At 46.2% G+C, this 26,264-nt stretch overlaps 2 protein-coding genes across 2 annotated transcripts in view; one reads left to right on the forward strand and one right to left on the reverse strand.

Moving 5' to 3' along the window:
* Window positions 1–679: 679 nt before the first annotated feature.
* On the reverse strand, window positions 680–5,017 carry LOC115385405 (early nodulin-75-like). Its single transcript, XM_030087392.1, has 3 exons — window positions 5,009–5,017; window positions 4,840–4,892; window positions 680–1,406 (listed from the first exon to the last, which is right to left on the reverse strand). The coding sequence occupies exons 1-3, from the start codon at window positions 5,015–5,017 to the stop codon at window positions 680–682; spliced, it is 789 nt and encodes a 262-aa protein (XP_029943252.1).
* pcif1 (phosphorylated CTD interacting factor 1) overlaps window positions 4,871–26,264 on the forward strand; it is a 42,480-nt gene continuing 21,086 nt past the window's right edge. The window contains exon 1 of the mRNA XM_030087394.1: window positions 4,871–4,974. The gene's annotated coding sequence lies outside the window, so the exon portion shown is untranslated. The remainder of the gene's footprint in view (window positions 4,975–26,264) is intronic.

Raw genomic sequence — 26,264 nt, forward strand, 5'->3', positions numbered from 1 at the left:
AGATTCTTAAACTGCCCGTTACTCAGATTATTTCTGGATTTCCAATTTACAAGGATAGTTTTCTTTGCGATGCACAAGATGGTGAGAACCATGTAGACAGAGTTTATCGACATGTTAATTTCACCCAGATCCCCTCAGAGGCACAGTGTGGGAGTTGCAGGGATATTGCATGTGAACCATGTTGACAGGTCTTCACACACCTGAAGCCAGAACCTCTGCACTGGTGTGCAGGACCACAAGGCATGGAGGGAGCTGTCAGTCATGTTATCATTGCAATGTGAACAGATATCAGATTGTGATAGACCCATCTGGAACATCCTTCGTCCTGTGTAATGAATTCTATGCAGAATTTTGAATTGTATTAGTTGTATATTTGAATTCTTTGTCATTTTGAAAGTATTTAAACATATTTGTGACCACGCATTTTGGTCAAAGTTGTTAGATAAGTCAGCCTCCCATTTTAAGGTCGGAAGGAAGATTTCGTCTTCTACCTTTGATAATATTTTATATATCTTTGATAGCAACTTTGGGGAACTGAGGTTTAAGAATTCTTCGACCCCGAGAGGTAGCTGTCCCTGCAATTGATTAAAGGTATACTTTTTGCCTATGATAGATTTTTTTTTTTTTTTTTTTTTTCATCAAACAACACTTTATTTTGAGATCGCACTGTTGAAGATGCTCAATGGATGATTGTGTAGGCTTCCCTCCTTGAGCTCTTGTGAAGCTTGGGGTGCCTCTTGCCTGCCTTGGGGTGCCTCCTGCCCGGCTTGGGATGCGGCTTGGGGTGCCCCCTACCCGGCTTGGGATGCGGCTTGGGGTGCCCCCTGCCCGGCTTGGGATGCGGCTTGGGGTGCCCCCTGCCCGGCTTGGGATGCGGCTTAGGGTGCCTCCTGCCCGGCTTGGGATGCGGCTTGGGATGCTTCCTCACCGGCTTGGGGTGCAGCTTGGGATGCTTCCTCACCGGCTTGGGGTGCAGCTTGGGATGCTTCCTCACCGGCTTGGGGTGCAGCTTGGGATGCTTCCTCACCGGCTTGGGGTGCAGTTTGGGATGCTTCCTCACCGGCTTGGGGTGCGGTTTCAGATGCTTCCTCACCGGCTTGTGAGGCGGCTTGGGGTGCGGCTTGGGGTGCTTCCTCACCGGCTTGGGGTCCGGCTTGGGATGCTTCCTCACCGGCTTGGGGTGCAGCTTGGGATGCTTCCTCACCGGCTTGGGGTGCAGCTTGGGATGCTTCCTCACCGGCTTGGGGTGCAGCTTGGGATGCTTCCTCACCGGCTTGGGGTGCAGCTTGGGATGCTTTAACGGCTTCGGGTGTGGCTTCGGATGCTTCCTCACCAGCTTGGGGTGCTTCTTACTGGCCCACGGATGCCTCTTGCCAGGCTTGGGATCCTTCTTGGCCCACGGATGCCTATGATAGATTTAAGTTGATGATATTCTAAAAATGCTGTGCTGCTGATTCCATATTGTGAGATGAGAGTATTGAATGATAGAAAGTTGCCATTTTCAATGATATGTTCAAGCTGGCTGATTCCTTTATTTCTCCACTGAGTGAAGTTGATCATCTTTTTGTTTTGCACGATGTCCGGGTTGTTCCAGATGGGTGTGAGTTTACACGGGATCAGAGAAGATTTGGTTAGCTTTAGAAAGTCCCACCAAGCCATTAAAGAGGAGCTGATGTTGACACTTTTAAAACAGCGATGGGATTTGATGGTGGGACTGATGAATGGCAGGTCAGAGATGACTAGATCCTCACATAATGCTGCTCTACATCCAGCCATGGCTCATCTAAATTGTTCGGTTTAAGCCATTTGGAGATATATTGCAGCTTGCTGGCTATAAAGTAATTACTGAAGTTAGGCAAGTCTAGTCCACCTCTGTCTTTAGTCTGTTGTAGCGTCTTTAAACTGATACGTGATGGTTTATTTTTCCAGAGAAATTTAGATATGTATGAGTCCAGTGATTTGAACCAGCCAGACGATGGTTTGGTTGGTATCATTGAAAATAAATAGTTAACCTTAGGTAAAGTCATCATTTTAATGGTGGCAACCCTCCCCATAAGAGATATAGGTAAGCGTCTCCACCGTAAGAGGTCATCCTCTGTTGATTTCAGTAACGGAACGTAATTTAGTTTTAAAAGTTCTGATATCCTTGGAGAAATGTTTATGCCTAAATATCTAATGTTTCCAGACTGGATTGTAGCATTGGGTATACTTTGTAAATCACAGTTTATAGGCATGGCTGTAGTCTTAGACCAGTTGATAGAATAGTCAGATATTAGTGAAAATTTGTCAATAAGTGTGATTGTCTGGGAGATAGAAGATGGAGAGTTCTGCAGGAAAAGCAATACATCATCTGCATAAAGACTTATTTTATGTTCTATCTTATTGTTAGCCTGGATCCCTCTGATGTCTTTATTTTGTCTTATAGCAGCTGCCAGAGGCTCGATAAAGATGGCAAACAGTGAGGAGAGAGTGGACAGCCCTGTCTGGTTCCTCGCTGCAGACAGAAGCTTGGAGAAGTCTGCTCGTTAGTCTTCACACATGCAGCTGGGTTGTTATATAAGATTTTAATCCAGTCTATGAAAGACGTTCCAAACCCAAATTTGGTTAATATTCCAAATAGAAATTTCCAATTTACTCGATCAAAAGCTTTTTCAGCATCTAAAGAGATAATTATGGATTCCAGATTGTGTATTGTAGCGTAATCTATTATATTAATTAATTATTAATTAATCTGCGATTCCATTACTTGACTTGAGACTTTCTGAGCTCCTTTCATAAATGTTTACAAAGCCTGATTCAATATTTTTTAACAGTGTGTTTTCTGGTGCACGATTTCATGTTTCAATAATCTATAGGGGACATTATACATTCACACTAGATTTAATAATGAGGAAGGTTACCGTTTAATGTTATATTGATAAATATAGTATATTCAAGATGACGAGGTTCATGAGATTTGAGTTTTTCTGAAGTTTCAGGTGGGTGAATAGTTTATCTTCAGCCTCCACTGCAGCCCTGCCACATCTTAAAATATTTTCAAACAAAACTAAAAATACGGACATGTATGGTTTGTCTGAATTATTCATAAGTCTGCAGTGCTATAAATATATCTCAGTGTAAGGATTTGAACATGGAGCCTCATATGAAGAATATTATGAATATTCAGGATATGATATGCATTCACTTTAAATATATATATATATATATATACATATACATATATATATGTGTGTGTGTGTGTGTGTGTGTGTGTGTGTTTGTATATGTGTGGGGCACGCTGTGCTCATCAAACATATGTCTTGTCATTAACAGAGATTTGAGGTTTATTACAAACCAAACCATTTGAAAATTGGTTGAAATTTGAGCGAGTTTTAGCTTGTTAAACAGTTCATGTCTCATCAACACAATGTAATGAGCCAGATTTCCGTACAAAGATGGCCGACCTCTGCGGACGTCCGGCTTCATTGGCCAGCAGCGGTGACGAGGAATCTAGTGTTCTATAAGATATCTATGGTCTCCTCTGAGTCTGGTTCTACAGAATGTACCCTGAGACTGGTTCTGCAGGATGTGTCCTGCTGTGAGACTGGTTCTGCAGGATGTGTCCTGCTGTGAGACTGGTTCTGCAGGATGTGTCCTGCTGTGAGAATGGTTCTGCAGGATGTGTCCTGCTGTGAGACTGGTTCTGCAGGATGTGTCCTGCTGTGAGACTGGTTCTGCAGGATGTGTCCTGCTGTGAGACTGGTTCTGCAGGATGTGTCCTGCTGTGAGACTGGTTCTGCAGGATGTGTCCTGCTGTGAGACTGGTTCTGCAGGATGTGTCCTGCTGTGAGACTGGTTCTGCAGGATGTGTCCTGCTGTGAGACTGGTTCTGCAGGATGTGTCCTGCTGTGAGACTGGTTCTGCAGGATGTGTCCTGCTGTGAGAATGGTTCTGCAGGATGTGTCCTGCTGTGAGAATGGTTCTGCAGGATGTGTCCTGCTGTGAGAATGGTTCTGCAGGCTCCCTCATGCTCACAGGGAGGTTTTTTTTTCCACCTCTCCTCATGTACAGTTGTTTTTTGTCTGTTAAAGCCAGGGTCAACGATCTTGGAAAACTAGCATGCAGCACGAATGTAGCATCTCCCCAAGGCTCCGCCCAGCTCCGCCCAGCTCCCACCCCATTGGAGGAGCTCCCGTTGGGAGCGAACGCACTGGACGTGGAAGTGCCACACGCTCACCACGCGCACGGAGTTTGTGATCGCCTCCAATGTTATGAACCTTTCTGACTGCCCGCACACAACGCCCCGCTCCGCTATTTTTCATGCGAGCCGCGAGCGCCGAGAGCGCCTTGGCAACACGCGCGCGCTCTGAACCAGGGCCAGTGCACGCCATTGAAATGAACGCACAGGGGGCTGGTAGAACGGCGAAGGGATTTGATTGGTTCCTTAAGAGTGGTCCGCGTGATACGATTCGTCGGAGTTTTTACACTCGTGTGGCCACTGCAGTGGTCAGATTTTTTCCGCATTTTTTTCCGTCCACATAATGTATTGACTTCTCCCAGGGGGCAGGGAGCGTTTCACTCAGTATGGCAAAAAATGCTTTTGGACAACATCGTCTACCCTAACTTTAAAGTACTTCCAGCTGACTGTCTTGTATTCTGCGTCTAGAGATCGATTTGAATTGAATTTGAGAGTTGTTGTGAACGGTTGACTTCACAAGTTTTTGTGCTCATTTGTTGTCAACATAATTTCAGAGTTTTCTGGAACATTCCTGTTTCTTTAGGATGCTCCAGACGTCATGTCCCTGTGTGTTTTCTGTTTGACCTTTTCAATATGGCGCATGGAGAGGGACAGCTCCGCACCGGAAGCGGATCTGCGCCTGCGCAGTGCTGAGCCCGGGTCCCTGTAAAGATGTCTGAGCAGGCGGGGAGGGAGCGAAGCGGAGGACCCGAAAGCAGCAGGCACAACCCACAGCTGTCCGCTTTTAACCACTTCAGGTAAGAACCAGGGGCTCCGGTCGAACGCTCCGACCACACCCATACGCGGGGGAAGATTCGGTGTTCCCGGTGGGACGTGTTCAATGGATACGGGGCGCCACAGTTTGCGGTGTGGGACAGAAACGTTGCGCGGGCTCGCAGCGCTCCGGTAGGGGCGTGTCCGCCATTTTGTGTAAAAGTGGCGCCGGAGCAGCGGCTGCGTTCGTGAGGCCAGGTTGAGCGGGCCGCGCTGAAAGGTGGCGGTGAACCGGTTTATCGGCGGTTCCACACCGTTCCACGGCACTGTGGTCCGCTTCAGTCCCGCAGAGGAGTTCCGCGGAGTCCGTGTGTCGAGCTGTGGCTCCGGAGCAGACGCAGCCTTTTGTTGTGCCCCCCACCCCCTCCCTGTTTGTTTCTCAAGCCTGCCGGGCGCATGCGCGTTACCGTGGCGCTCGTTTAAGATCAAAGGATTTTACGTGACCGCGCGTAGACTCCATGTACCTGCTGTGGATCGATCAGAACCAATCAGCAGCAGGTTTCACTGCCACTCTGTGGCGGAGCGAGGCGCGCACACCTGCCCTGTCCGCCTGCTGATTTTCACGTGTCCATCGTCGCACCTGTTCACGTCATCATGACATCACAGGTCAACACCTGGGGCCGGAGGGAGTCGGGGACCCCTGGGCTCTTCTCTCGGGGTTCCCTGAGAACAGCTGAGCCGTGGAGCATGGAGTTAGTATACAGAAAGAAGGAACCTTATTGGTGCAAAGTGCATCACGTGACAGATCCCTGGCCATTCAAAGGTAAAAGGGAAGTACAGACATGACTGACATACTGCCTCGTTTCTTCTTCTTAAAGGGGGCTTTCATCTCCACAGCTGCTTTTTCTTGCTCATGTGAAACTGTTGGGTTTTTATCCGTCTTGGGATGACTCTGTACGTGGCACTATATAAATTAAGCTGTGTTGAACTGAATGGTGAGTTGTGTTATACATATTGCAATGTCATGATGTGAAATATTTATTGCTCAATAATTAAGAATAGAATAGAATGTGTTTATTTCCATCGTACAAGTATGACGGAATTGAAAGGACAACTCGTGGTGCAAATAGAAAAAGAAATAAAGAATAACAATAAATAATATAAATGTATACGAAGGAGCAGCAAAATACAAGGAGTGTAGGAATATAAAACATACAATGTACAGAGATACAGATGATATATATAATCAAATCAAACATGATGCATTTCATTGTTAAATAAAAGACAATATTGTTTTAAAACCAATATGTTGATGCAACTCCTCACTCAAGAAAGTCCGAAATGGCATTGTCAGATTTGTGTAGCTCCTCATTTGCATATAGAATAGAATAGAATGGAAGACTTCATTAATCCCACAGTGGAGAGAGGTACAGGTGGCAGAGGCTCGTAGATCTGAAACTCAGAACAAAGGAGGAATTTGGGGTGAACAAACTTAAATACTATGTTTTTGGCCTTCTGAGACCGAAATGACGGGACTGACAAATAGCATCATATGTCCCCTTTAATGGACACAGCAGAGGGAATGGACTAGTGTCCTTGAATGTCTTTTGGGGGTTAAAGTGTCCATGGCTGCAGGATATTATAATGTCCAGGGTTGTTGCACATATTGTCCACAGTGGAGCTGTCCAGTCTGACAGTGGTGGACATGAAGGACCTGCTCTGTCCTGCACTGAGAGCCTCGGTCTCAGTCGGCTGAGCTCCTCTGCCGTCCACTGCAGTGTCTCAGAGCAGAAGTTCATCATGGATGTGAGCTTGGACAACATCCTCCTCTCACCCACGTCCTCCACAGAGTCCAGAGGACAGCCCAGGACAGAGCTGTCCCTCCTGTCCAGAGGACAGCCCAGGACAGAGCTGTCCCTCCTGTCCAGAGGACAGCCCAGGACAGAGCTGGTCTTCCTGTCCAGCTGGTTGAGTCTCTTCCTGTCCCGCTCTGTCCTGCCCGGGGACAGCAGACGGCGGCGTAGTGGACAGCAGAGGAACCACAGAGTCTTAACAGGTCCTGAGCAGAGGTCTGGACACTCACAAGGACTTCAGTGTCCTCAGAAGGTGGAGACACTCTGGTCCTTGGTGTTGTGGGACCAGTCCAGTTTAGTGTTGAGGTGAAGTCAGGGACTGGAAGCTGTCCACTGTTTCAGTGTCCTCCCCCTGGATGTCCACTGGTGGGTGTGGAAGTGTCCTCCTGAAGTCCATCACCGTCTCCTTCGTCCTACAGGTGGTTGTCCTCCATATTGGGGTCAGATTAAACAATGAGGCCATTTCATCTGCTGCACTGCTGCAGCTCCTCAGGCTCAAACATGAGAAGTGGCTGCAAAACAAAAAGCTGGGCTGCCGTGGTTTCTGATGTCGCGTCCGAGCGGCGTGCAGAGCATGCCGTGCCGCCAAGCGAGAACCATGGGGGGTCCTGGGGGTCCAGGGACCACATTTTGACAACTGTAAACATACTGTTACTGTGCAAACCTATTTTAGTTTTTGTACCGTATTTGAAACAAAACAAAACAAAAAAAACAGTTGACATAATAATGATTAATTTCTGTCTTTGTGAGCTGTTTAAAGCTACGGTTGACGATCTTGGAGAACTAGCATGTAGCACGAATGTAGCATCTCCCCAAGGCTCCGCCCAGCTCCCACCCCATTGGAGGAGCTCCTGTTGAGAGCGAACGCACTGGACGCGGAAGCGCCGCGCGTTTGTGATCGCCTCCAATGTTGTGAACCTTTCTGACTGCCGCACACAACGCGCATAGCAGCGCAGCGCGCCGCTCCCTTCCTTCTATTTTTCACGCGAGTGCCGAGAGCGCCTTGGCAGCGCGCTCTGAACCAGGGCCAGTGCACGCCATTGAAGTGTACGCACAGGGGGCTGGTAGAACGGCGAAGGGGTTTGATTGGTTCCTGAAGAGCGGTCTGCGCCTTATGATTGGTCGGAGTTTTTACTGTCCTGTGGCCGCTACGGTGGTCAGATTTTTTCTGCACCTTTTTCCGTCCACATAATGTACTGACTTTTCTCCCAGGGGGAGGGAGCGTTTCACTCAGTATGACAAGGAGAGCTTTTGGACAACATCGCCTACCCGAGCTTTAATGTGTGCTTGTGCTTTACGGTTGCTCACATCCTTTGCATCCCCCTAGGCTGCCCCCCGCCCCCCCAGGGCTCACTGCTGCTGACCTCTGATCAGTCGTCGATCAGTCATGTGATAGCAGTTTGATTCTAGGTCCTTTCAGGGAGATTACACAGAACGTAATCGGTTGCATTCCTTATAACGCTCTTCCCCCTCCCGTTCAGAGCGGTTGCCAGTTTGGAGGAGTTTACTTGATTTGGGACAGTGGCGGAGTGTGGAGCACCACCTGCGTCTGGCCAGCCCATGTGGCGCTCTGCCGGGATCGAACATGGTGTCGCCGAGGGGAAGGTTTGGGGACAGTGTGAGCACATTCAGCAGTATATAAGATATTCACTGGCAAAATGCAGCTGACGTTCTCCGGTTCTGATCGCTGAGGCGCCACTGTGGCAACACACAGGAGAACAGTGCACCAGTGGCACGGCGGCCATGACAGGACCAGGCAAGACTCGCTGGACAGACGTTTAGCACCGGCTGGAACCCCTGCAACTTCTGTCCTCCATGTGATCTTCAGCTCCTCAGTCAGAAGCGTTCTCAATGACATCGTCATGCAGAACAAAGGATCCTTATTGGTGCAAAGTTGCGTCACATGACATGGCAGCAATACAGCCATAGAACCCTGATCAATAGATAGAGATACAGCCGTAGAGCAGGTGGAGATACAGCCGTAGAGATACAGCCGTAGAGCAGGTGGAGATACAGCCGTAGAGCAGGTGGAGATACAGCCGTAGAGCAGGTGGAGATACAGCCGTAGAGCAGGTGGAGATACAGCCGTAGAGCTATGATCGTTCAGTCAGCTTGTAAATGGAAGTACAGACAACTCTTGTTTTGTTTGTTTTTTTTTACAGATGTTAAAATGCGATCTCAGTTACTAATAAAATGTGATTGGTGTCTTGAGTCATGATCACACAGCAACATTTGAATAATTTAGACTAATGAAGTGTGTCCTGTTTGTAATGTATTCTGCCAGGCGTCCCTTTACTTCTTGAATCATGTTCGGTTTCAGAACCAATACGCGTCTTAAAGTTCCATTAAGAGGGATCCAAATCCTTTGATTTAATCACTTTTTTTTTAGCAACACAACAGTTAATTTGACTAGACGTTAGTTACTGAGTTATATTTTAAGAGTTTAACTCTGTTACTTTTTTAAAGAAGTACCTAGTAACTATAACTAATTACTTTCAAAAAGTAACTTGCCCAACACTGGTTTCCAGTCTCATCCTAGACCTGGTCTAGACCAGACCAGCCTGTTAGGTTCCAGTGTCCTCCTAGACCTGGTGTAGTCCAGAACAAGCCATCTGTTGTCCCCTGCTGTTCTTAGTGTCCCGTCCTGCATCCACACACCATGACTCAGAACCATGCAGTTCCTCTGCCAGCCTGTAGATGGCGTCGTCGCCCTGCCACAGAAATACACACAAACAGAGAAGATGAAGCAGCAAGGAGCTGAGCGTTCAGCTGGACCAGCGTCTTATTGTACCAAACGTCCTCTTGCCCTCCGTCCAGCAGTGGTCCTCTGGTCTGGGACGGCCCCGCGGCGTCTGGGACGCCTGGCGGTCTGGACCAGCACCGCCGTCTGTGTCCAGGGATCCCGTCTGTCTGCTGACCAGGTGGTTTTAAACGCCGGTCGTTCAAAACAGTTCTCGGTGGGAAGATGAAGTGCGTCCCCCATGGCATGGACAGGGACTAATGCATCCTGTCTTTGGTCACTTGCGTTTTAAAGTGTCCAGGCTTCCTACCCATAAAGCTCGCTGCACAAAACAAGCCTCAAACTCTGCACAGCGGCTCCTCTGCGCCAAAGCTGGTACCTATAAAAATTTTGCCCAGGGAAAAAATGCGTGTGACTTTACCGTCCTCATCGCCAACAAAACAGCTGCCGTACAGGACCGCACAATTCAGAGAAACTACGTGGAGACGAAACAGGAGAAGGAAACGGAATTGAAAGTCCTGTATTTGTCCCGCATGGGAAAACTGCAGGGTCGCAGCAGCAAGAAACGGAGAAAGAAAAGTAGAAAAATACAAAGCCCAACCATACAAGGAAAAGTTAAATGTAATTTGTATGTAAAATTAGGATAGATATAATTACGTAGCAGAAATATACAGACCGACACAACTAATTATTACATTTAAATTAAATGTAATGTAGATGGCTCGCTCCACACTAAACTGTACCAAACATAACACTTTACTTCAAGGATCAATTAAAAAAAAATCTGAAACACAAATGTCTGAATCTTATTATTTTTTTCATACAATATACTTCAATGATATACATAAAATAAAATGAGATGAGTAGCAAAAACACATTTCAAGAAATCTGCATGTCTTTCCAAAAATTGTGCTGAATGTTGGGGTTAGAATTGTAACGTGCACGGCCAAACGTGTTTAGGACTTTGTGTACGGGTTAATTAACAAAGCAGGGTTGACTTTTTGGTTGCTAACTGGTCGGGGAAATATCAAAACTTAATTTAAAACAAAGGATTCTGCATAATGTAATAAGATGTGTTTACTATCTGCAGGGGCAGCGACCCCTTGTGGACGTAGTCCTTGGTTTCCCTCAGGGGTTACAGGTGAGCAGCGGTGGAGCAGCTGGACGGGTCGGTGTTTCAGAACTGCCCTCTTCAACGAGCAGAGAGCGTGCACGTTTTTCTGAAGCTGTCTTGATGTTTTGGAATGCTTTTTCGGGTCATTTTCACAGTTACGAGGTGACATTATTTAATGCAAACCAGAAAATACATGGAGGTGCTTATTTATTTACTGTTATTACGTAAAGGCACGTAGAACATGGCGGGAGCTGGCGCGTATGATGTTTAGAAGAGGTCAGTTTTTGTTTTATGTCCACTTCATTACGTCCAAAAGTAGTTACGTCCTGCAAACATTTTTCTCACTTGCTATTGCGAATTCTGAACGCATTCGGCCGTAGCACCGGAGATTAGCTCTGTCCGTGTCTCACTGCCCGAACGGGATGCCCGACTAAAAATTACATTATATACACTTTTGTACTCAATTTCGTGTCCCTGTTACAGCCAAAAAAATGCGTCTCTTGTGTACTACATTACTCTATATAAATCCGAAAAGTAAGGGAGTTATCTTTTTAACAATATTTTCTCGTCCTATAAAGTCATAGCTTCAAAAATAGAGAGGAAACTTTGTGAAAATCAACAATTTAAAATTTGACCTTTTTGTAACAAAATGGTACAGTTCAGTGTGGAGTGAGCCACATACAAATTTAAGACAAATATAATTAAAGGAGCACAGCGCAGTTTGCTCGTTTTATGCGAAACAGCGCCCCCTGCAGGCCTTAGGTGTAACTGTAGCTTAGTGAAAAGCTCGTGTCTGTGGCTTGTGCCCATGTACGTGCACAGAAGAGGGGAACTCCTTCCTCTCTCTTTTAGCAGCGCTCCAGTAAAATGTAAGTTTCTCCTGCCTGGTGGGTCTGTGTGGAGCTGAGGCAGTGCTGGAAGCCGGTCTGTTCTGACTTTCTGGAAGCTCCATCCTCAGTACTGCTCAGTTGTTGCTGCTCAGCGTCTGGCGGAGTAATGGCGGACAAATCGAAACTTAAGGATTACCAGGCCAGCGGGAGGCGCATTACGTCAGGCTCAGAGCGATTCGTACCCGAATCACTCATACTGCTGTGCCTTCAGTGCCCTGCACAGGGAAATAGGAGCGACTGCGATCTTGCAAAAATGGCTCTTGCTGCCCATCAGGCAAAGGTGAAAACGTGTGTGGGTGTGAATAATTGAAAATTTAATATTTAAAACTGCGCTGTGCCCCTTTAAGGAGTTTTTCAACTTCAAAAATACTTATTTTCCACCATTAATATGTTAGACATATTCAATAATGTGTACAATGTGGCCTGACATATTCATTGCAAGTACTGCTAACAGCGCTAAATTGTCACTTGAAAGCTGCAGTGCCGGTCCGGCACCAGAATTTTTTTGGGGAGAATTTGAGAGGAATGACGTAATGCGCGCTCCTACTGACCTGATTTAGTTTGGTTTCGTTTTGTCCGCCATTATTCCGCCAGATGCTTAGTGAGCAACAACTGAGCAGTATGAGGATGGAGCTTCCAGAAAGTCAGAACAGACCGGCTTCCAGCACTGCCACAGCTCCACACAGACCCAGCAGGCAGAAGACACTTACATTTTACTGCAGCGCTGCTAAAAGAGTGAGGAAGGAGTTCCCCTCTTCTGTGCACGCACATGGACACAAGCCACAGGCACGAGTGTTTCACTAAGCTCAGTGTTTCCCCCATTTCCCCTGGGAGTGGCCCCTTTCCAGGGTGTGTGTGTCTGTGTCTGTGTCTGTGTCTGTGTGTGTGTGTGTGTGTGTGTGTGTGTGTGTGTGTGTGTGTGTGTGTGTGTGTGTGTGTGTGTGTGTGTGTGTGTGTGTGTGTGTGTTCGCGTCGGTCGTTGTCGCCGTTGTACAAAAACTCCAAATAAGGAATTTGAGTCATAATATGTTCTTCTTTTTTCATTTCGAAGCTTCATTCTGGAGCTTTTTCCACGGAGTCTCCGGAGGTCTCCAGACCGGCCTGGGCGCACCTGCTGGGTCTCTCCCCTCGCCAGGAGGGCGTATCGCGGGGGCCAGAGACTCCGTGGAAAAAGCTCCGGGCCGTTTACCCACCTCGGCCCCGACTCGGACCAACCCGGCCCTGGAAGTCAGACGCCCGTGCGACGTGACAGCCGAGGCCCAGCCAAAGTGCCTCTCTGCCGGGGAGAGGAGCTCCGCGACGTTCCCATCCGAGCTAATTGTGGCTAAGTTAGCGAAAACTGTACGGTAGACGAGCTGACTTTATGATAACACTGGCGATGGATGAAAAAATACAGCCGAAATGAGCGACTTTGCAGAGATGATGTCCCGCGCTGAAGCTCCCTTGCCGTGGCCCCCGCTAAGTGCGGCTAAATCAGTTGGATCTAAATAACTTCTGGAGGACTCCGAGCTGCACCATGTTTGTCTGAGTGAGTTGATGAGCATGACACACCTAGAAATAAGGTCCAGGTGTCAAAAAACCGAAGTTTCCCTTTAATGCACCTTTAAGTAATAGATATAAGCTGACAGATATAAATTAAATATAATTTACCTAAAGATCCAAGACAGATATGACATAAATAACAGATATAAAGATATACATTAGCAGATACAAAGAGATAATTAGGATATACGTTTAGGACGGACAGATACTGTATGTACACTATACTAATAACAGATATAAGTTCGATATAAATTAAATATACATTTAACACAGACAGTGAGTGGTGGTAAGCACATGAGGGGAGACACTTTGAGGAAGTCACGTTCAGAGGCTTTGGAATGTTTCCTTCCTGAACCCTCACCTTTCTACATCTTCTACAATAAACACTACATCAATAGTTCAAAGGGAGCAATCAGACATCACGGAATAAAAACTCTACAATGTCTTTGTCTCTGCTCTACAAACACCCACTGTCACTTGTAATGACATAATAATTCTTCTCATGATACACACTTCAAATTGTTCTCAATTAAAGCTGCTGTAGGCAGGATTTTGCTAGTCAATGCTAATTTTTCTGTGTTTTCTTTGGATTAAATGTTAGAGTATCCATTGATAATCCTTTAGGAGTGCAGCATCACTGCTCTACCGCGAGGGCGCAGCGTTTCCATCTGTCTCTGTTCTGAGCTGAGAAGGAATCTCCACAGCTCCAGGTATCTTTGACCAATCAGAAGAGCCCCTGAGGCTCTAACCGAAGATTGGTCGAGGGGCGTTCGTCGCACGTTCTTGTGGGAGGGGCTTAACTTGCGTAAGGGCGTGATGTCAGAGAAAACAGGACAGGATTGGCTGTGCTGCGTTTCAGATCGCCATCTTAGATGGGTCAAGTCTTGCTTAGGTCACCCTACAGGCTTCAGTATGCTCCCCCGTCGCCGCCACGGCGTTCCTACGCCGGCAACCCTACGCCGCTACTGAACATATCTTGCTCCTGCGTCAAGGGAACGCCCTCCTCTGCCAAGCCGCTAGCAGTCACAACAACAATGCGGCTTCCGTAGCTCCGGCTTTACCTAGACATAGATCTATAGACATAGATTTCTAGACGTACGTTTCTAGACACGCGTGCATTTACCGAACATATATCTGCATATATGACATATCTGGTGACACCGGGCTGTGGTGGAGGAGAGGCTGAGCGGACCGTGATGAATATTGGTGAAACTAATGAGCTTTTGGACGATTAAAGCCGTTTGAGGAGCGGCTATACACATAGCCCCGTCTGCTAACAGTGCTAACACCGCTAACAGCATCGGGATGTGCGCCGCTCAATTTTGGATCTCAATTTCTCCCGAAGCACTGTTGGGATCAGAAAAGCATTCCGGGTGAGTTCTACTTTATTCTATAAACAACGCGAAAGCGGACCAATCACAGCCCTCGACGTTCACGTCACCACGCGTCGAAACGACGCGAAGTCACAATTTTCGGGAGGCGCACGTCAAGCCCCGACGTAGCCCGTCGTAGGGCTACGACGTCTACGTCGTAGGAACGACGTAGCGGCGACGGGGGAGTATACTGAGGCCTTAAGCAAGATGGCGGAGATGCAGAATCCTGCCTACAGCACCTTTAAATGGCAAATTGACATAAAAAATGTTTGCTATGTAGCCATGGCCATATCTGACCTCCGAACCCCGAATCCTCCGGGTCCACGGCCTCTATGTGCTGCAGCGCGTTAAACCCTGTTGACTCCAGAGGAAAACTATTCTGATAAAGCCTGGATGCACAGTCATGTTGTACAACCAGTTCACTACATTTTTATGTTAAGTTTGTTTTTTGTTTTTTTAAGGTGTTTCTGCAATGTTGAGACATCACCTCAAACCTCCACAGCGGCAGATCCACCGCCTGCATGCGGCGCGTATCGCCTGCCGGCCGACACTTGTGGTCTACCTGCAGCGAGACGCTGATCGCCCTTGAAAAGGAAAAGCTGCGTTGTACTCTGCTGAACGTGAGATTAAATTGTAAATGCCATGATTATGCACTAGGGTTGGGCGATTAATAAGTAGGGATGGGACAAGATCTCGCAAGATCGAATGCCGCGAGATTGAGTACGTTTATATAAAGGCAATAACTCTTTATTAACTGGAATATTGACGGAATAATACATGGTGCACAGCCACATAAACACGTGCAAAACCCTGAATATGCTCATATTCATATTTAAAAACCCGGTCGAAAGGGACATGAAATACTGTTCTGCGCTTGTTCTATCCGCAAGGAATCTTGGTCTTTTGAGTCCACAAACTACTTGTCTTACAGTTTAATTACTACGACGTAAAGATTCTTCATCTCTGTCAGTTAGCGGCGGTCCTTCATCTCTGTCAGTTAGCGGCGGTCCTTCATCTCCGTCAGTTCATCTCCGTCAGTTTGCGGCAGTCCTTCATCTCCGTCAGTTAGCGGCGGTCCTTCATCTCCGTCAGTGAGCGGCGGTCCTTCATCTCCGTCAGTTAGCGGCGGTCCTTCATCTCCGTCAGTTAGCGGCGGTCCTTCATCTCCGTCAGTTAGCGGCGGTCCTTCATCTCTGTCAGTTAGCGGCGGTCCATCATCTCTGTCAGTTCATCTCCGTCAGTTAGCGGCGGTCCTTCATCTCCATCAGTTCACTCACTGAGTGACCTGGTCCCAAAGAAGACCAGGACTGCAGCGGACCGGCAGTATTTCGGGTTCTGAGCTAACGAGAAGAGAGAGCGGTATACTGACGAGGCAGCTTGTAAATCATGCAATACGAAGGTGAATTTAATCGAAATGTGCGCGGCGCATTCTGCTCAAAAGCTGCTCTGGATGGTCAGTAGGGCTGCCACGATTGGTCGATTAATCACGATTATGTCGACTATTAAAATCATCGACGACTAATAGTCTTTTTTTTTTTTGTTTTTAAATTGTTTTTGTCTCGAAACTGCCTTTCTGTATTTGACACACGTGTGGTCGTGTCAGCCGCGACGACACCAGACTGGAGCTCCAAACCTCAGAGAAAAGTGCAATGCAGGATCTGCCAGACAGAACCTGCCTTCCACGGCAGCACAACGGCGATGCATGAGCAGCCGAAACAGAAGCAGGTCGTGGCTCGTGACGACGATGATTGACCGTCGTCTCGGTAAGCTAATAATATTAGCATAGAGGGCTAACTTGCTGTTTACTCATAGCTGTTAATGTTAACATTAAAGCTGGTGTCCGGAGTTTCCGTTCGTTTCCAACGTATGAATCATTTTTTCAACAGAGCTTCAGTGTGTCAGTCTGGTTCATACTACAATATAATATCAGCATAAAGCAATATAAACATTTATTTATGAGCCCCGCCTTCGTCTCATAGACCCCCATGTTATCCGAAAAAGCGCCGGTCAGCGTCAGCCAATAGATTTCGAGCTTCCGCCTTGTCCTGCTGTCAGTCAGCTGGAGCAGCCAGAGAGCACGGCGCTCGCCCAGCAGAGGAGAGTTAGCTAGCAGCAGATATATCCACCGTCTGCTGAACATCCACCGGAAACAGCTCAACATGGAGGATGCTGCAGGACTGGAGGCTCTCATTTTCACCCGTGTACATTATTAAAGGGGCGTGGCTTGGTTGCTTATGAAAGCAGAGGGAGGGCGGAAAAAAACCTCTCTTTCCAAACTCCGGACACGAGCTTTAGCCGTGACGATTGGATCCATCAGCTGCCTTTAGCACACATTTCATGTTTTCTGTAACGCTCTAACAGTGATGTGTTTTAATAAGAAGTGACGTCGCGCTGATGTTTTCCACCGTTATGTTTCAGAGCTTCACCCCGTCGGAGCGGATTCTCTCTGCAGCAGAACATCTGCTCCCAGAGAGAGCAGCCTGTCTCCAACATGGAGAAATGCTGACTGTCCTGGCGGTGAACCAGAGCCCTGTGGAGTTTGGGATTATGTAGAGTCAGAGTGGAATAAAGTTGTATACAGTTGAGCACTGAACACAAAATGCACTTTTGTTTTGAGTCAGTGAGACGAAAACTTTAATAATTCCGTAGTTACAGGTGCCTGCCTCAATGGCCCAGTTTACATGGGTGGTTTTTTCAATCCGATTGTAAACAATCGTATTAAACGGAGTGTATTCATGAAGTGATCCACGATGAATCCTGGTTTACCAGGACCCTGGGTGAAGCGGATTATACAGCGTCCTGTGTCATGCGCACAAATTCTCGCAAGGAACTTCCAGGTCTTCTCTCTGCAGCAGCAGTCCTCAGCGCCGAGCAGAGAGTTTTTATCTGCTGATATCTGCTCAAATAATGTCCCAAAAGTCCATGATATCTGCTGAAGGAGCGGCTGCTCCCCTGGCTGCAGCACCGCTGCACCGAGCGCCTCGTCTCGGTGTGAGCTCTGCTCCGCGTGTCGATGTTTAGAATTAACTGGTGCCCGTGTTAACTTGTGACCAATAGACTGAAACTTGTAGTCGTTCTGGTGAACGTCGGTTATGGACAGTTCCAGTGAGTGTATACGTTTAAAGTCATTTGTGAGTCTTTAACAGCTGCTGTAATCAAAATGTGTTTACACAGACCTCCGCCGTCATTCGTTAACACGGGAGCCAGTTAATCCATAACACCAGCCGGCGATCGCTTGTATTCTGCTATAGAGCTCTTTATACAACTCGCTATTGTGCGATTTTGTTCCATCTCGCCTCACCAATGTTTTTTCTGTCGGGGTTTTTTACTAAAAAAGTGTTTTTAAACCACCGTGGCGTTCTCTGCTGGTTTTTTGACTGTGCTGCTTCCTGTTTACTGGCACGTCACACATCACTATCTATGAGGGAAGGCAGGCGCAGAACAAACACTCCCCCAGTTCAATCCGCTCCGCTGTCAGGCTCGTTTATAAGGGACACGGAGCGGATTGTCGATCGGCGTAGACCACCTCCTACAATCGGCTCCAAATTACAATCAGCTTCGAGTGAAGCGGATCCACTCGGTGTTTACATGACACATTTTACAATCCGCTCCATGTACAATCCGCTTATACGTGGTCCATGTAAACGTGCCCATTGTTGCTGTGCTTGATGCCAAACACAAATTAGGAAAAACAAATACATGAAGGATTTATTTTTGTGTTGTTTAGGGAAGAGCCTTTTCCTTATTTTACTCAAGTATTTGCACTTTATGGTACACAGTTCAACAAGTGTTTGTTGAATATTTCAATACAGGTTTAATGAACTCTCATCTGAATTGTCTTTATTTTTAGTTAGAATATACCTTAAACACTTAAAGCTGAAATCTAGTTGTGGCTATAATAAGAGCAGCTTCATGGTGGTGTGATAAACTATGTTCTACATTTAATTTATATATGATGCGATTAGTCGACTAATCGAAAAAATAATTGGTGATTAGTCGACTACCAAAATAATCGTTTGTGGCAGCCCTAATGGTCAGGTTCATTTAATTGACTGTTGTATTCACACCTTTTTAGAAGCTGCTCTTTTGTTATTCAAAGTTGTTCAGGTTGAGATTTCAATTTAATCGATGTGGGCGCTGCGCATTCTGCGCAAAAAAACAGTTCCGGATGGTTATGCTAATTGTTGTGTTTGCACTTTCTAAGCTGTTGCTGATAAAAGTTGTTGGTATTTTGCACATTATGTTGTTATTGTTTCATTATCAGTGTTTGGTATTCAGGTTCTGGACGGTGTAGGGACAAGCCAAAAGTTTGATGCTGTCTGAGCCTTGAGTTATAATTTTTTAAGTAGTTATGGTAATACTTCATACCGGGGTAAAATGTGGAGATGGTGTGAAGTAGGGATGGGTACCTTTCACATCTGAATCAATACGATACCGATACTCGGTACCTGCGAATCGATACCGGTATTTTTCGGTACCTGTTTTCGATACTTTTTTTTTTTTTTTTTTTTTTTTTTGGGGGGGGGGGGGTGTGCATTTGGTAATTAAAGTTATTTTGTATATTTAAAAAAATAGTCAAAACTTCAGAATTTTCAACATTTATGCTTCAATAACATCAACTGAAATAACGAGAAAAATGTGTGTGGGGATAAAGTAAAAAATTTAAATAAATAACAATAATAAATAACATAATAAAAATAGACTCAAAATAAAGAGCTGTATGAAATGTTTCACATTTGCACCTGCTGCCTGTACAGTAACAAACAACTTTCAAAATAAATAACTGTATAAAATGTTTCACATTAGCAGCACCAGGCCCCTCTACAGTAAACACTGAAAGGTTTACTGGAGGATCAGAATTGTATGGTTCCAACTCGTGATTGGGCAGTCATAACACCAATCAAAAGCCACGTGGGACCGCTTTTGCGTGATGACATATCATGTCGAGTCGCCGCCTCGATGCGCGCTCTTGTTTCGAGCCGCGCATGCGCAGAGCATTGTTTAGGAAGTGACATGCAGCGGGAGCGACCATCGCAGAAGCAGAAGCCGCAGAAGCGGCTTGTTCCTCCCGCGAACACCTCCGAACAGGGGCGGGGTGGCCATCGGGAGGTTTCCCGAACGGCCGGTGTGTTCCAGGCCAGTGGGGTCTATTCCGGCCGGCAGACACAAGCGGCAGCCCGCCCCCCCCCCCCGCCCGCCCGCCCGCTCTCACGGCCCGTGTGCGTGTCCGCTCTCCCGGTATATTATAGATTCGCTCCCGGTCTGCGAGTCAAAATACTCCGAAGATTTTGGACCCACGTAACCGCGTCACCGTGTCCTCCGCTCTTGCCGATGCATCATGTCAAGGTGCGTTCAGGGTCAAAAAAAAAAAAAAAAAGGTGCGTTCAGGTGCCGAAATGTGGTACCGACGGATTTCCCGTGAATCGATACTCGGTACTTCACCGGGAATTCGGTCGGTACCAAAAAATTACCGAAATTCGGTACCCATCCCTAGTATGAAGGTATCAAAATGTGGATACCGCCCAACCCTATTATGCACACTTTTACTCGTTTGGCTGATCAAAAAGTGTTTTTCTATTGTTTTCGTTCGTTTTGTTTACAATTGGAATAATATTTAAAATGTTGCTTTTCTTTTATTTGAGTGCCTCAACGCAACCCGCCCAAATGTCATTACTTCAATTCAATTCAGCTTTATTTATGAAGTGCCAGTTACAACATGGTGGTTTCAGACACTTTACAGAGAAACCCAACAGATCCACATGAGCAGCATCAGGACTGTGGAAAGGAAACACTCCCTTTTAACAGGAAGAAACTTTTGCAGAACCAGCCTCAGAGGAGGAGAACCCTGCAGAACCAGGCTCAGAGGTGGTCTTCCTGCTGTCCCGGTTGGGGTGAGGGGACAGACAGGTTCTTGTGTCTACATACAGTTCATATATAAACAGGGTACAGAGGCTACAGGAGGAACAATCATCAGTGACATGTAGCAATACAATGAAATTACATTGAAACGAGAGAAGGAGCAGAGCTGGGAGCCGGTTCCACATGGTAGAACCCGGGGTTCAGTAAACCTTCCACCCACTGGGTCCGGGTTCCTCCATCAATCAGTGGAGCAGCTGTTTTGATTGATGACCAGTTAGAATTGCAGCCATTGGATCCAGGCTGTCTCAGTGGATCAGCTGATTGATGTTCTGTCTGCGATCCCTCAAGCACGGCTCTAGTCCACCTCAGAGACCGCCTCTTGGTCCAGGGTTCTTGTGTTCTGACTATTGATCTCCCACAGTGGAAAGAGAGAGAGGGGGAGAGATCATTTTATTTCCATGGAAGTGGACACAGGTTCACAGATTTATACAATAAAGCCACGACTCATTTTCCCAACATCACCTTACAGAACAGTTACATAATGAGAGAGAGAGAGAGAGGGAGAGAGAGCAACCCCTAGCTGTAAGCTTGAATGAATAGAAAGGTCTTCAGCCTGATCTGCTGGTTCCACATAACAGGAGCCTGATAGCTAAAGGCTCTACCTCCTGTTCTACTTTTAGAGAACCAGGAACCTCCAGCAGACCAGCACTCTGAGAACGAAGCGTTCTCCTGGGACGGTCTGGGACTAAGAGCTGTTTAAGATATGATCTTAATTTTTCGACACATCATCCGCCCGATCAGCAGTTGTCCGCAGGCTCTGCGGGTGCAACCGCAGTCCGCGCAAAGGATAACAGCACTCTGCGCCGCACTCTTATATACCCGAATTTCATTCATGAGTTCATTTGCATACCCATATATGGTGCCACGGGGTGGAGTTGGGGGGGTTGTGGGTGGGGTCGGACACCGTCATGTTCTCCGCAGGATTCGGAACCATTGCTTGGAAATTGCGTACAGCTGTGCACCGGACTTTTTTTTAGCTCCTGAATTTTTTTTGCGTTGCGTTCCCACGCACGAGTATTGTCAGATTTTCCTGCAGAGTTTTATAGGTAAGGCCCCAGTTCTTTCATCCCGGCGTGTCCTCGGGGAGGAGGACGTTTGTCCAGCTTGCTGCTGGGCTGCTGTGCTGACAGCTGCATCCATGGTGCGTTCAGGACCCAACGTAAAATTCAGGTGGTCTTCAGATCAGAGCCTCACTAAACATTTCTGTTTGCGCAGTCTGAGCTTCTCTTGTTCCCTTCAAGGGAAAAACAGTCTTTCACAAAACCGTTGACAGTATGGAGAGGAGGAATATAGTTTGAGAGATGTGTTTTATAATTTCCTCTGCGATTCACATGCTGGTGTCTTGAAGACAGGTTGAGTTCGGAGTTGTGATTAGAAACAGCAGCCAGTAACTGCAGGCTGCTGTTGTGAGGTTTTTCTCTGTTCAGCTGTTATTGTCTTTTTTGTTTGATTTGTTTGTGGCGCAGTAGGCAGAGTATGCTTTAAACCTTTAATTTGCTGCTTCACAGTTTCTTGCAGAGGAGAGAGAACTTTGCCTCATAAACCAGCCCCGCCCATTCACGACCGAGCCAATCAGCATTGCTGCTTTTTGTTTTCAAATTTTTTGGGCGAATTGCGGTGGCTAAACCAGAAGTGACGCTTTCGCTGCGCGTATCGGAGATGACGGACTTTAACTTTAACCATCGTCTGAAAGCTGCAATCAGTAAAGTTAGAGCCAAAATAGCAAGAATTACAACAATCAAGCCAGAGTCTGGCCTGGAGAGGGTCTGACAGGAAAAGACGTTTTCGCGTGTCTTTGCATGTTGGGAAGCTAGAGATAATGAGCTAAAGCTAACCCTTAGAGAAGCTAACGCATTTTGATGACGTATTTGTTCTGAAACGCTGATTGGCTGAAGTACCTGTCAGTCAAAGGAGTAACCGACGCCCCCTGCAGGACGTTTCTATGGGCTCCTGTCCAGACTGAGCCCAACTCCAAATCCAAATGTGGATGAGGAGTGGGCGGGGCTGGTTTACCAGGCTAGAGAGTACTCGGATGTCTGCCTGTTTAATGTTTCTGACCTGGAGTAGGGCTGGGCGATATGGCAAAACAAAATGACCACGATTTATATCGATTATAATCATGATATGTTATATTGTTTTTAAACCAGTTTTAAAGCATCTGCACTGAAAACTAGAACTATAGAATAGTTTAACATTTTATTAACAAACCAAGTAAACAGCAAAGCAAATTAAATAATATAAAATAGAAGAAAAATCTCACTGAACAGTGCAGTAAATGGAAAAAACAAATCTAGCACCAAAATGATAAAATCTTGCGATGCAGCGTTTTCTCAGTAAAAGAGAAGAACTGAACGATCGTTAAAGTGTGACAGTTTACAGCCCTGAGGATTTTTGTTGAAGATTAAAAACTAAAGAAACCGCCTGGAGATAATGAAGGTGCTTTAGAATGGAAACATTATTTTCAAGTTCTGATGCTAAATATGCTGCTGCCATCATTAATGCTTGCATCAAATGTACAAAATTTAAATAATCTAGATTGGACAGATTAGACTTAAAATGTAACAGTACATAACTACAACAATATAAAAAAATAGACAAAAGTAATTGTTTTTCTCCTCTCAGAATGTTGCTCGTACGGTGCAGTGGCCTGAAAAGACGACACTGGCTACGTTTACGTGCAGTCAATGTTCGTGTTAAGATCAATATTCTGGTTTCTGAAACATAATAACCCCAGGAGATCCTCATTCAGACCGCGGCCACAGATGACGCCATGACTGCATTTACACTTCATGCCACTAGGTGTGCTGTTTGCATGTTCAACCTTATTTTACACAGACACCAGAGGAAGAGCGGCGCTGCAGCTGCTGCAGGCTCTCTCTGCATGTTGTTAGCGGCACGACGTGGTGATATATTCAATGATGCGATGCACCGTCATTTTCAGTAAAAGAGAAGAATTGAACTAACTTAGTTTAGTTTAACTAACTGATCGTTAGTTAAACTGGATCACAAGTAGTTCCTGGACTCAAAAGACCAGATTCCTTGCGGATCGCTGAGCTAGCAGCGGTGAGCTAGCAGCAGTGAGCTAGCAGCGGTGAGCTAGCAGCAGAGAGCTAGCAGCGGTGAGCTAGCAGCGGTGAGCTAGCAGCGGTGAGCTAGCAGCAGTGAGCTAGCAGCGGTGAGCTAGCAGCGGTGAGCTAGCTGCCCTCGGCTCCACGTTCAGCTCATCTCTGTTTACTTCTCAGACAACTTACAGGCGGAGGTTGAGCAGGAAAAAGTCGGCTGTGATTGGCTGTGGTCACGCACATTTCTGCCACGTCTGATCGAGTAAATGTGCTCACAGCTGATCACCGATCACGATCATATAATCGGCCAAGCCTGATCTGGAGTTTGACAGACTGTTTTTTTTCCCCCATACCATGCACCCAATGCTCAGTGCTGTAAGACATGAAGACAGTTATGCCTCTTGAATTATTGGTGTCCAACAGTCTCAGTCAGGGGACAAATGCAGCCCGATTTTATCTGGGCCCGACTGGTAAAATGGGATTACAGTAACCTTTGCATTTACTCTTATGTTTTTCTTTGTTGTGGTGCAGAATATCTGTGATGAGAATGTTTGTTTTCACGGAACCAAACGGTCAGAATCTCTGAAGTCATACTTAATGAAGCCTCCTGTTGCAGAATACAGTGAAATAGCCATAAACCTTCTCCGACAGCTATTTTTACAAACTCTCCTTTGACAGCGTAGCTTTGAACAAGGCTGGACAAATCTTTTTTCCAAGGGGCTTCATGAGAAATTAATTTTGTGGCGGGCAGGATCAAAGGCCTGAACGAAATTCTGCATATTATTTGTATTGTTCTTCATATAAAGCAGTAAATAAGCTGCTAAGACTGGCAGGAGCACAGAAAAAAACGAGGTTCCCTTTAAAAAATACCATTTATTCAATCAAATTTCCCAAAACAGTTCACAAAATGTGAATGTTTGTACATTTTTTTTCCAGTCACGTTCCTCCCAAAGCACAATCAAGGCGTCACAGTGTTGTCCCTACGCTCCAGGTGTCAGCAGCATACCTGGTGTCACAGTAATGACCACACCTGTAACCAATTCATCACCACGTCAGGGTTTTTCTACGTCTTTCTCTTCTTCAGTAGAGATATCTGGCCTCTGCTGGTCTTGAATGACGTGTGGAGGTCAGACTTGTGTCTGAAGCACAGCTGAGAGAGGATTGTACCTGGCTCTGATAAACTCCGTCACTGAAAATATGTTTCCTCACATATGGAGGAAGATCCAAAGAGAATAAAGCTCCTCTGAGCACGTCAAACCTCTCCCTGAATGTCAGCAACGCGAAGGAGATGATGGTGGACTTCAGGAGACAGCAGATAGACCAGCAGAGAGAGAGAGCCTGCTGAGGGGCTGCAGAGCAGGGCAGTATGGGAGGACTGCATTATTTCTGCCCACCTTTTTGTTTTTGGAAAAGAAGTTTTAGTCCATCAGTCGTATTTAATGGCTTTGAGATCATGAAGCCCTGTGATGAAAACAGCCTTCTCCAAAGAGACCAGCGGTGTCTCCAGTAGAGTCCCTCCAGTATGGACACGGGGAATATACCGTCATGCTGATCTGGAGCTGGCGTGTCAATTTCAACTGGTGTTGCGTTCTGCTCAAAACGTCCTTTGAAACTAGAAGTATTGGATTTGTGATTTTGGACCTTTGTTGTGACAGGCCCTCCATGAGTTGGAGCGCTGAACATATTCCCTTTTCTGCCATAGCCTGCAGGGCTGAACGATTTGGGAAAATAATCTAATTGCGATTTTTTTTTCCCAAATATTGCGATTGCGATTTGAAATGCGATTTTATTATTTTATCTTCTTTTCCCCCAAAAAAAGCCATAAATGTTTGTTTTAAATGTGAGCAACACACCATGAAATCTGTTCAGTGTAAAATGTTTTTCCATTTGTATGAATAAAATGATCAGATTTACAACTTTAAATAAATGGGATTTTTATTTAAATGCTCCAAGAAACATAAGAACAAGCACTTTGTAAAAACTGCAAAATCCACCATCTTGACAAAAAATATATAAAATAACAGGCATCTATCTCACTGCTCCCAAAGCAGGAACATTTCACACAACTGAAGCAGAGAATTTGACTCGGTTTGAAAACATTTTGTCGAATCAGAATGAAGTTATAGATAAAAAAACAAATGCACCTTTGCATGAGGAAAAAAAAATAAACCAGACCAGCGCGTCACGGTACTGCGGCTCGGCGTTTTCGCTTTGCAGGCATCATAAGAGGCACAGTGATATTTTTTCAAGTGTTGGAACAGATTTGTTTTGTTAGCGCCGGTTGTGGCAGTGGTGGCACGACACGCTCTGCACAACACTTGACGTTGCGCTGCATCCTCTTTTTTAAATCCGAAGTAATCCCACACAGCTGCTGTGCTGCTCCTCCTCGGGACGAACGTCTCAGTAGTTTCTGAGGACCAGAGGCACAAAGCAGAGCAGAGGGCAGTGGATGTCGGCCAATCCGTCACGGCGCTCCTCTCGCTTCAGTTGGTTCCTCTTCTTCTTTGGAGCAATGGCGGGTGGCGACCAACAACTTCGGTGCATACCGCCACCTACTGTATCTCTTGGTGACTGCGCTTCAGGTTACCGCTTCCGTTTGTGTCACGTGACTACATTTCAATCGCACACGTTGCGATTAGGAAATCGCGTTTTATCATATCACCACATTATTGCAAATGCAATGAATCCTTCAGCCCTAATAGCCTGGCAGTTCCTTGCTGTGTTGGTCGTCTCAAAAACAAGATAATGCAGCGTAACATGTGGGAGGCCCAGCCCCACCTCGTCTGTGTTTGCACACAACTCTGTTTTATTCATGGCCTTTTCTCATCGTTACGTCCTCTA

This window comes from Salarias fasciatus, unplaced genomic scaffold (genome assembly GCF_902148845.1).
Source record: "Salarias fasciatus unplaced genomic scaffold, fSalaFa1.1, whole genome shotgun sequence".
Lineage (NCBI taxonomy): Eukaryota > Metazoa > Chordata > Actinopteri > Blenniiformes > Blenniidae > Salarias > Salarias fasciatus.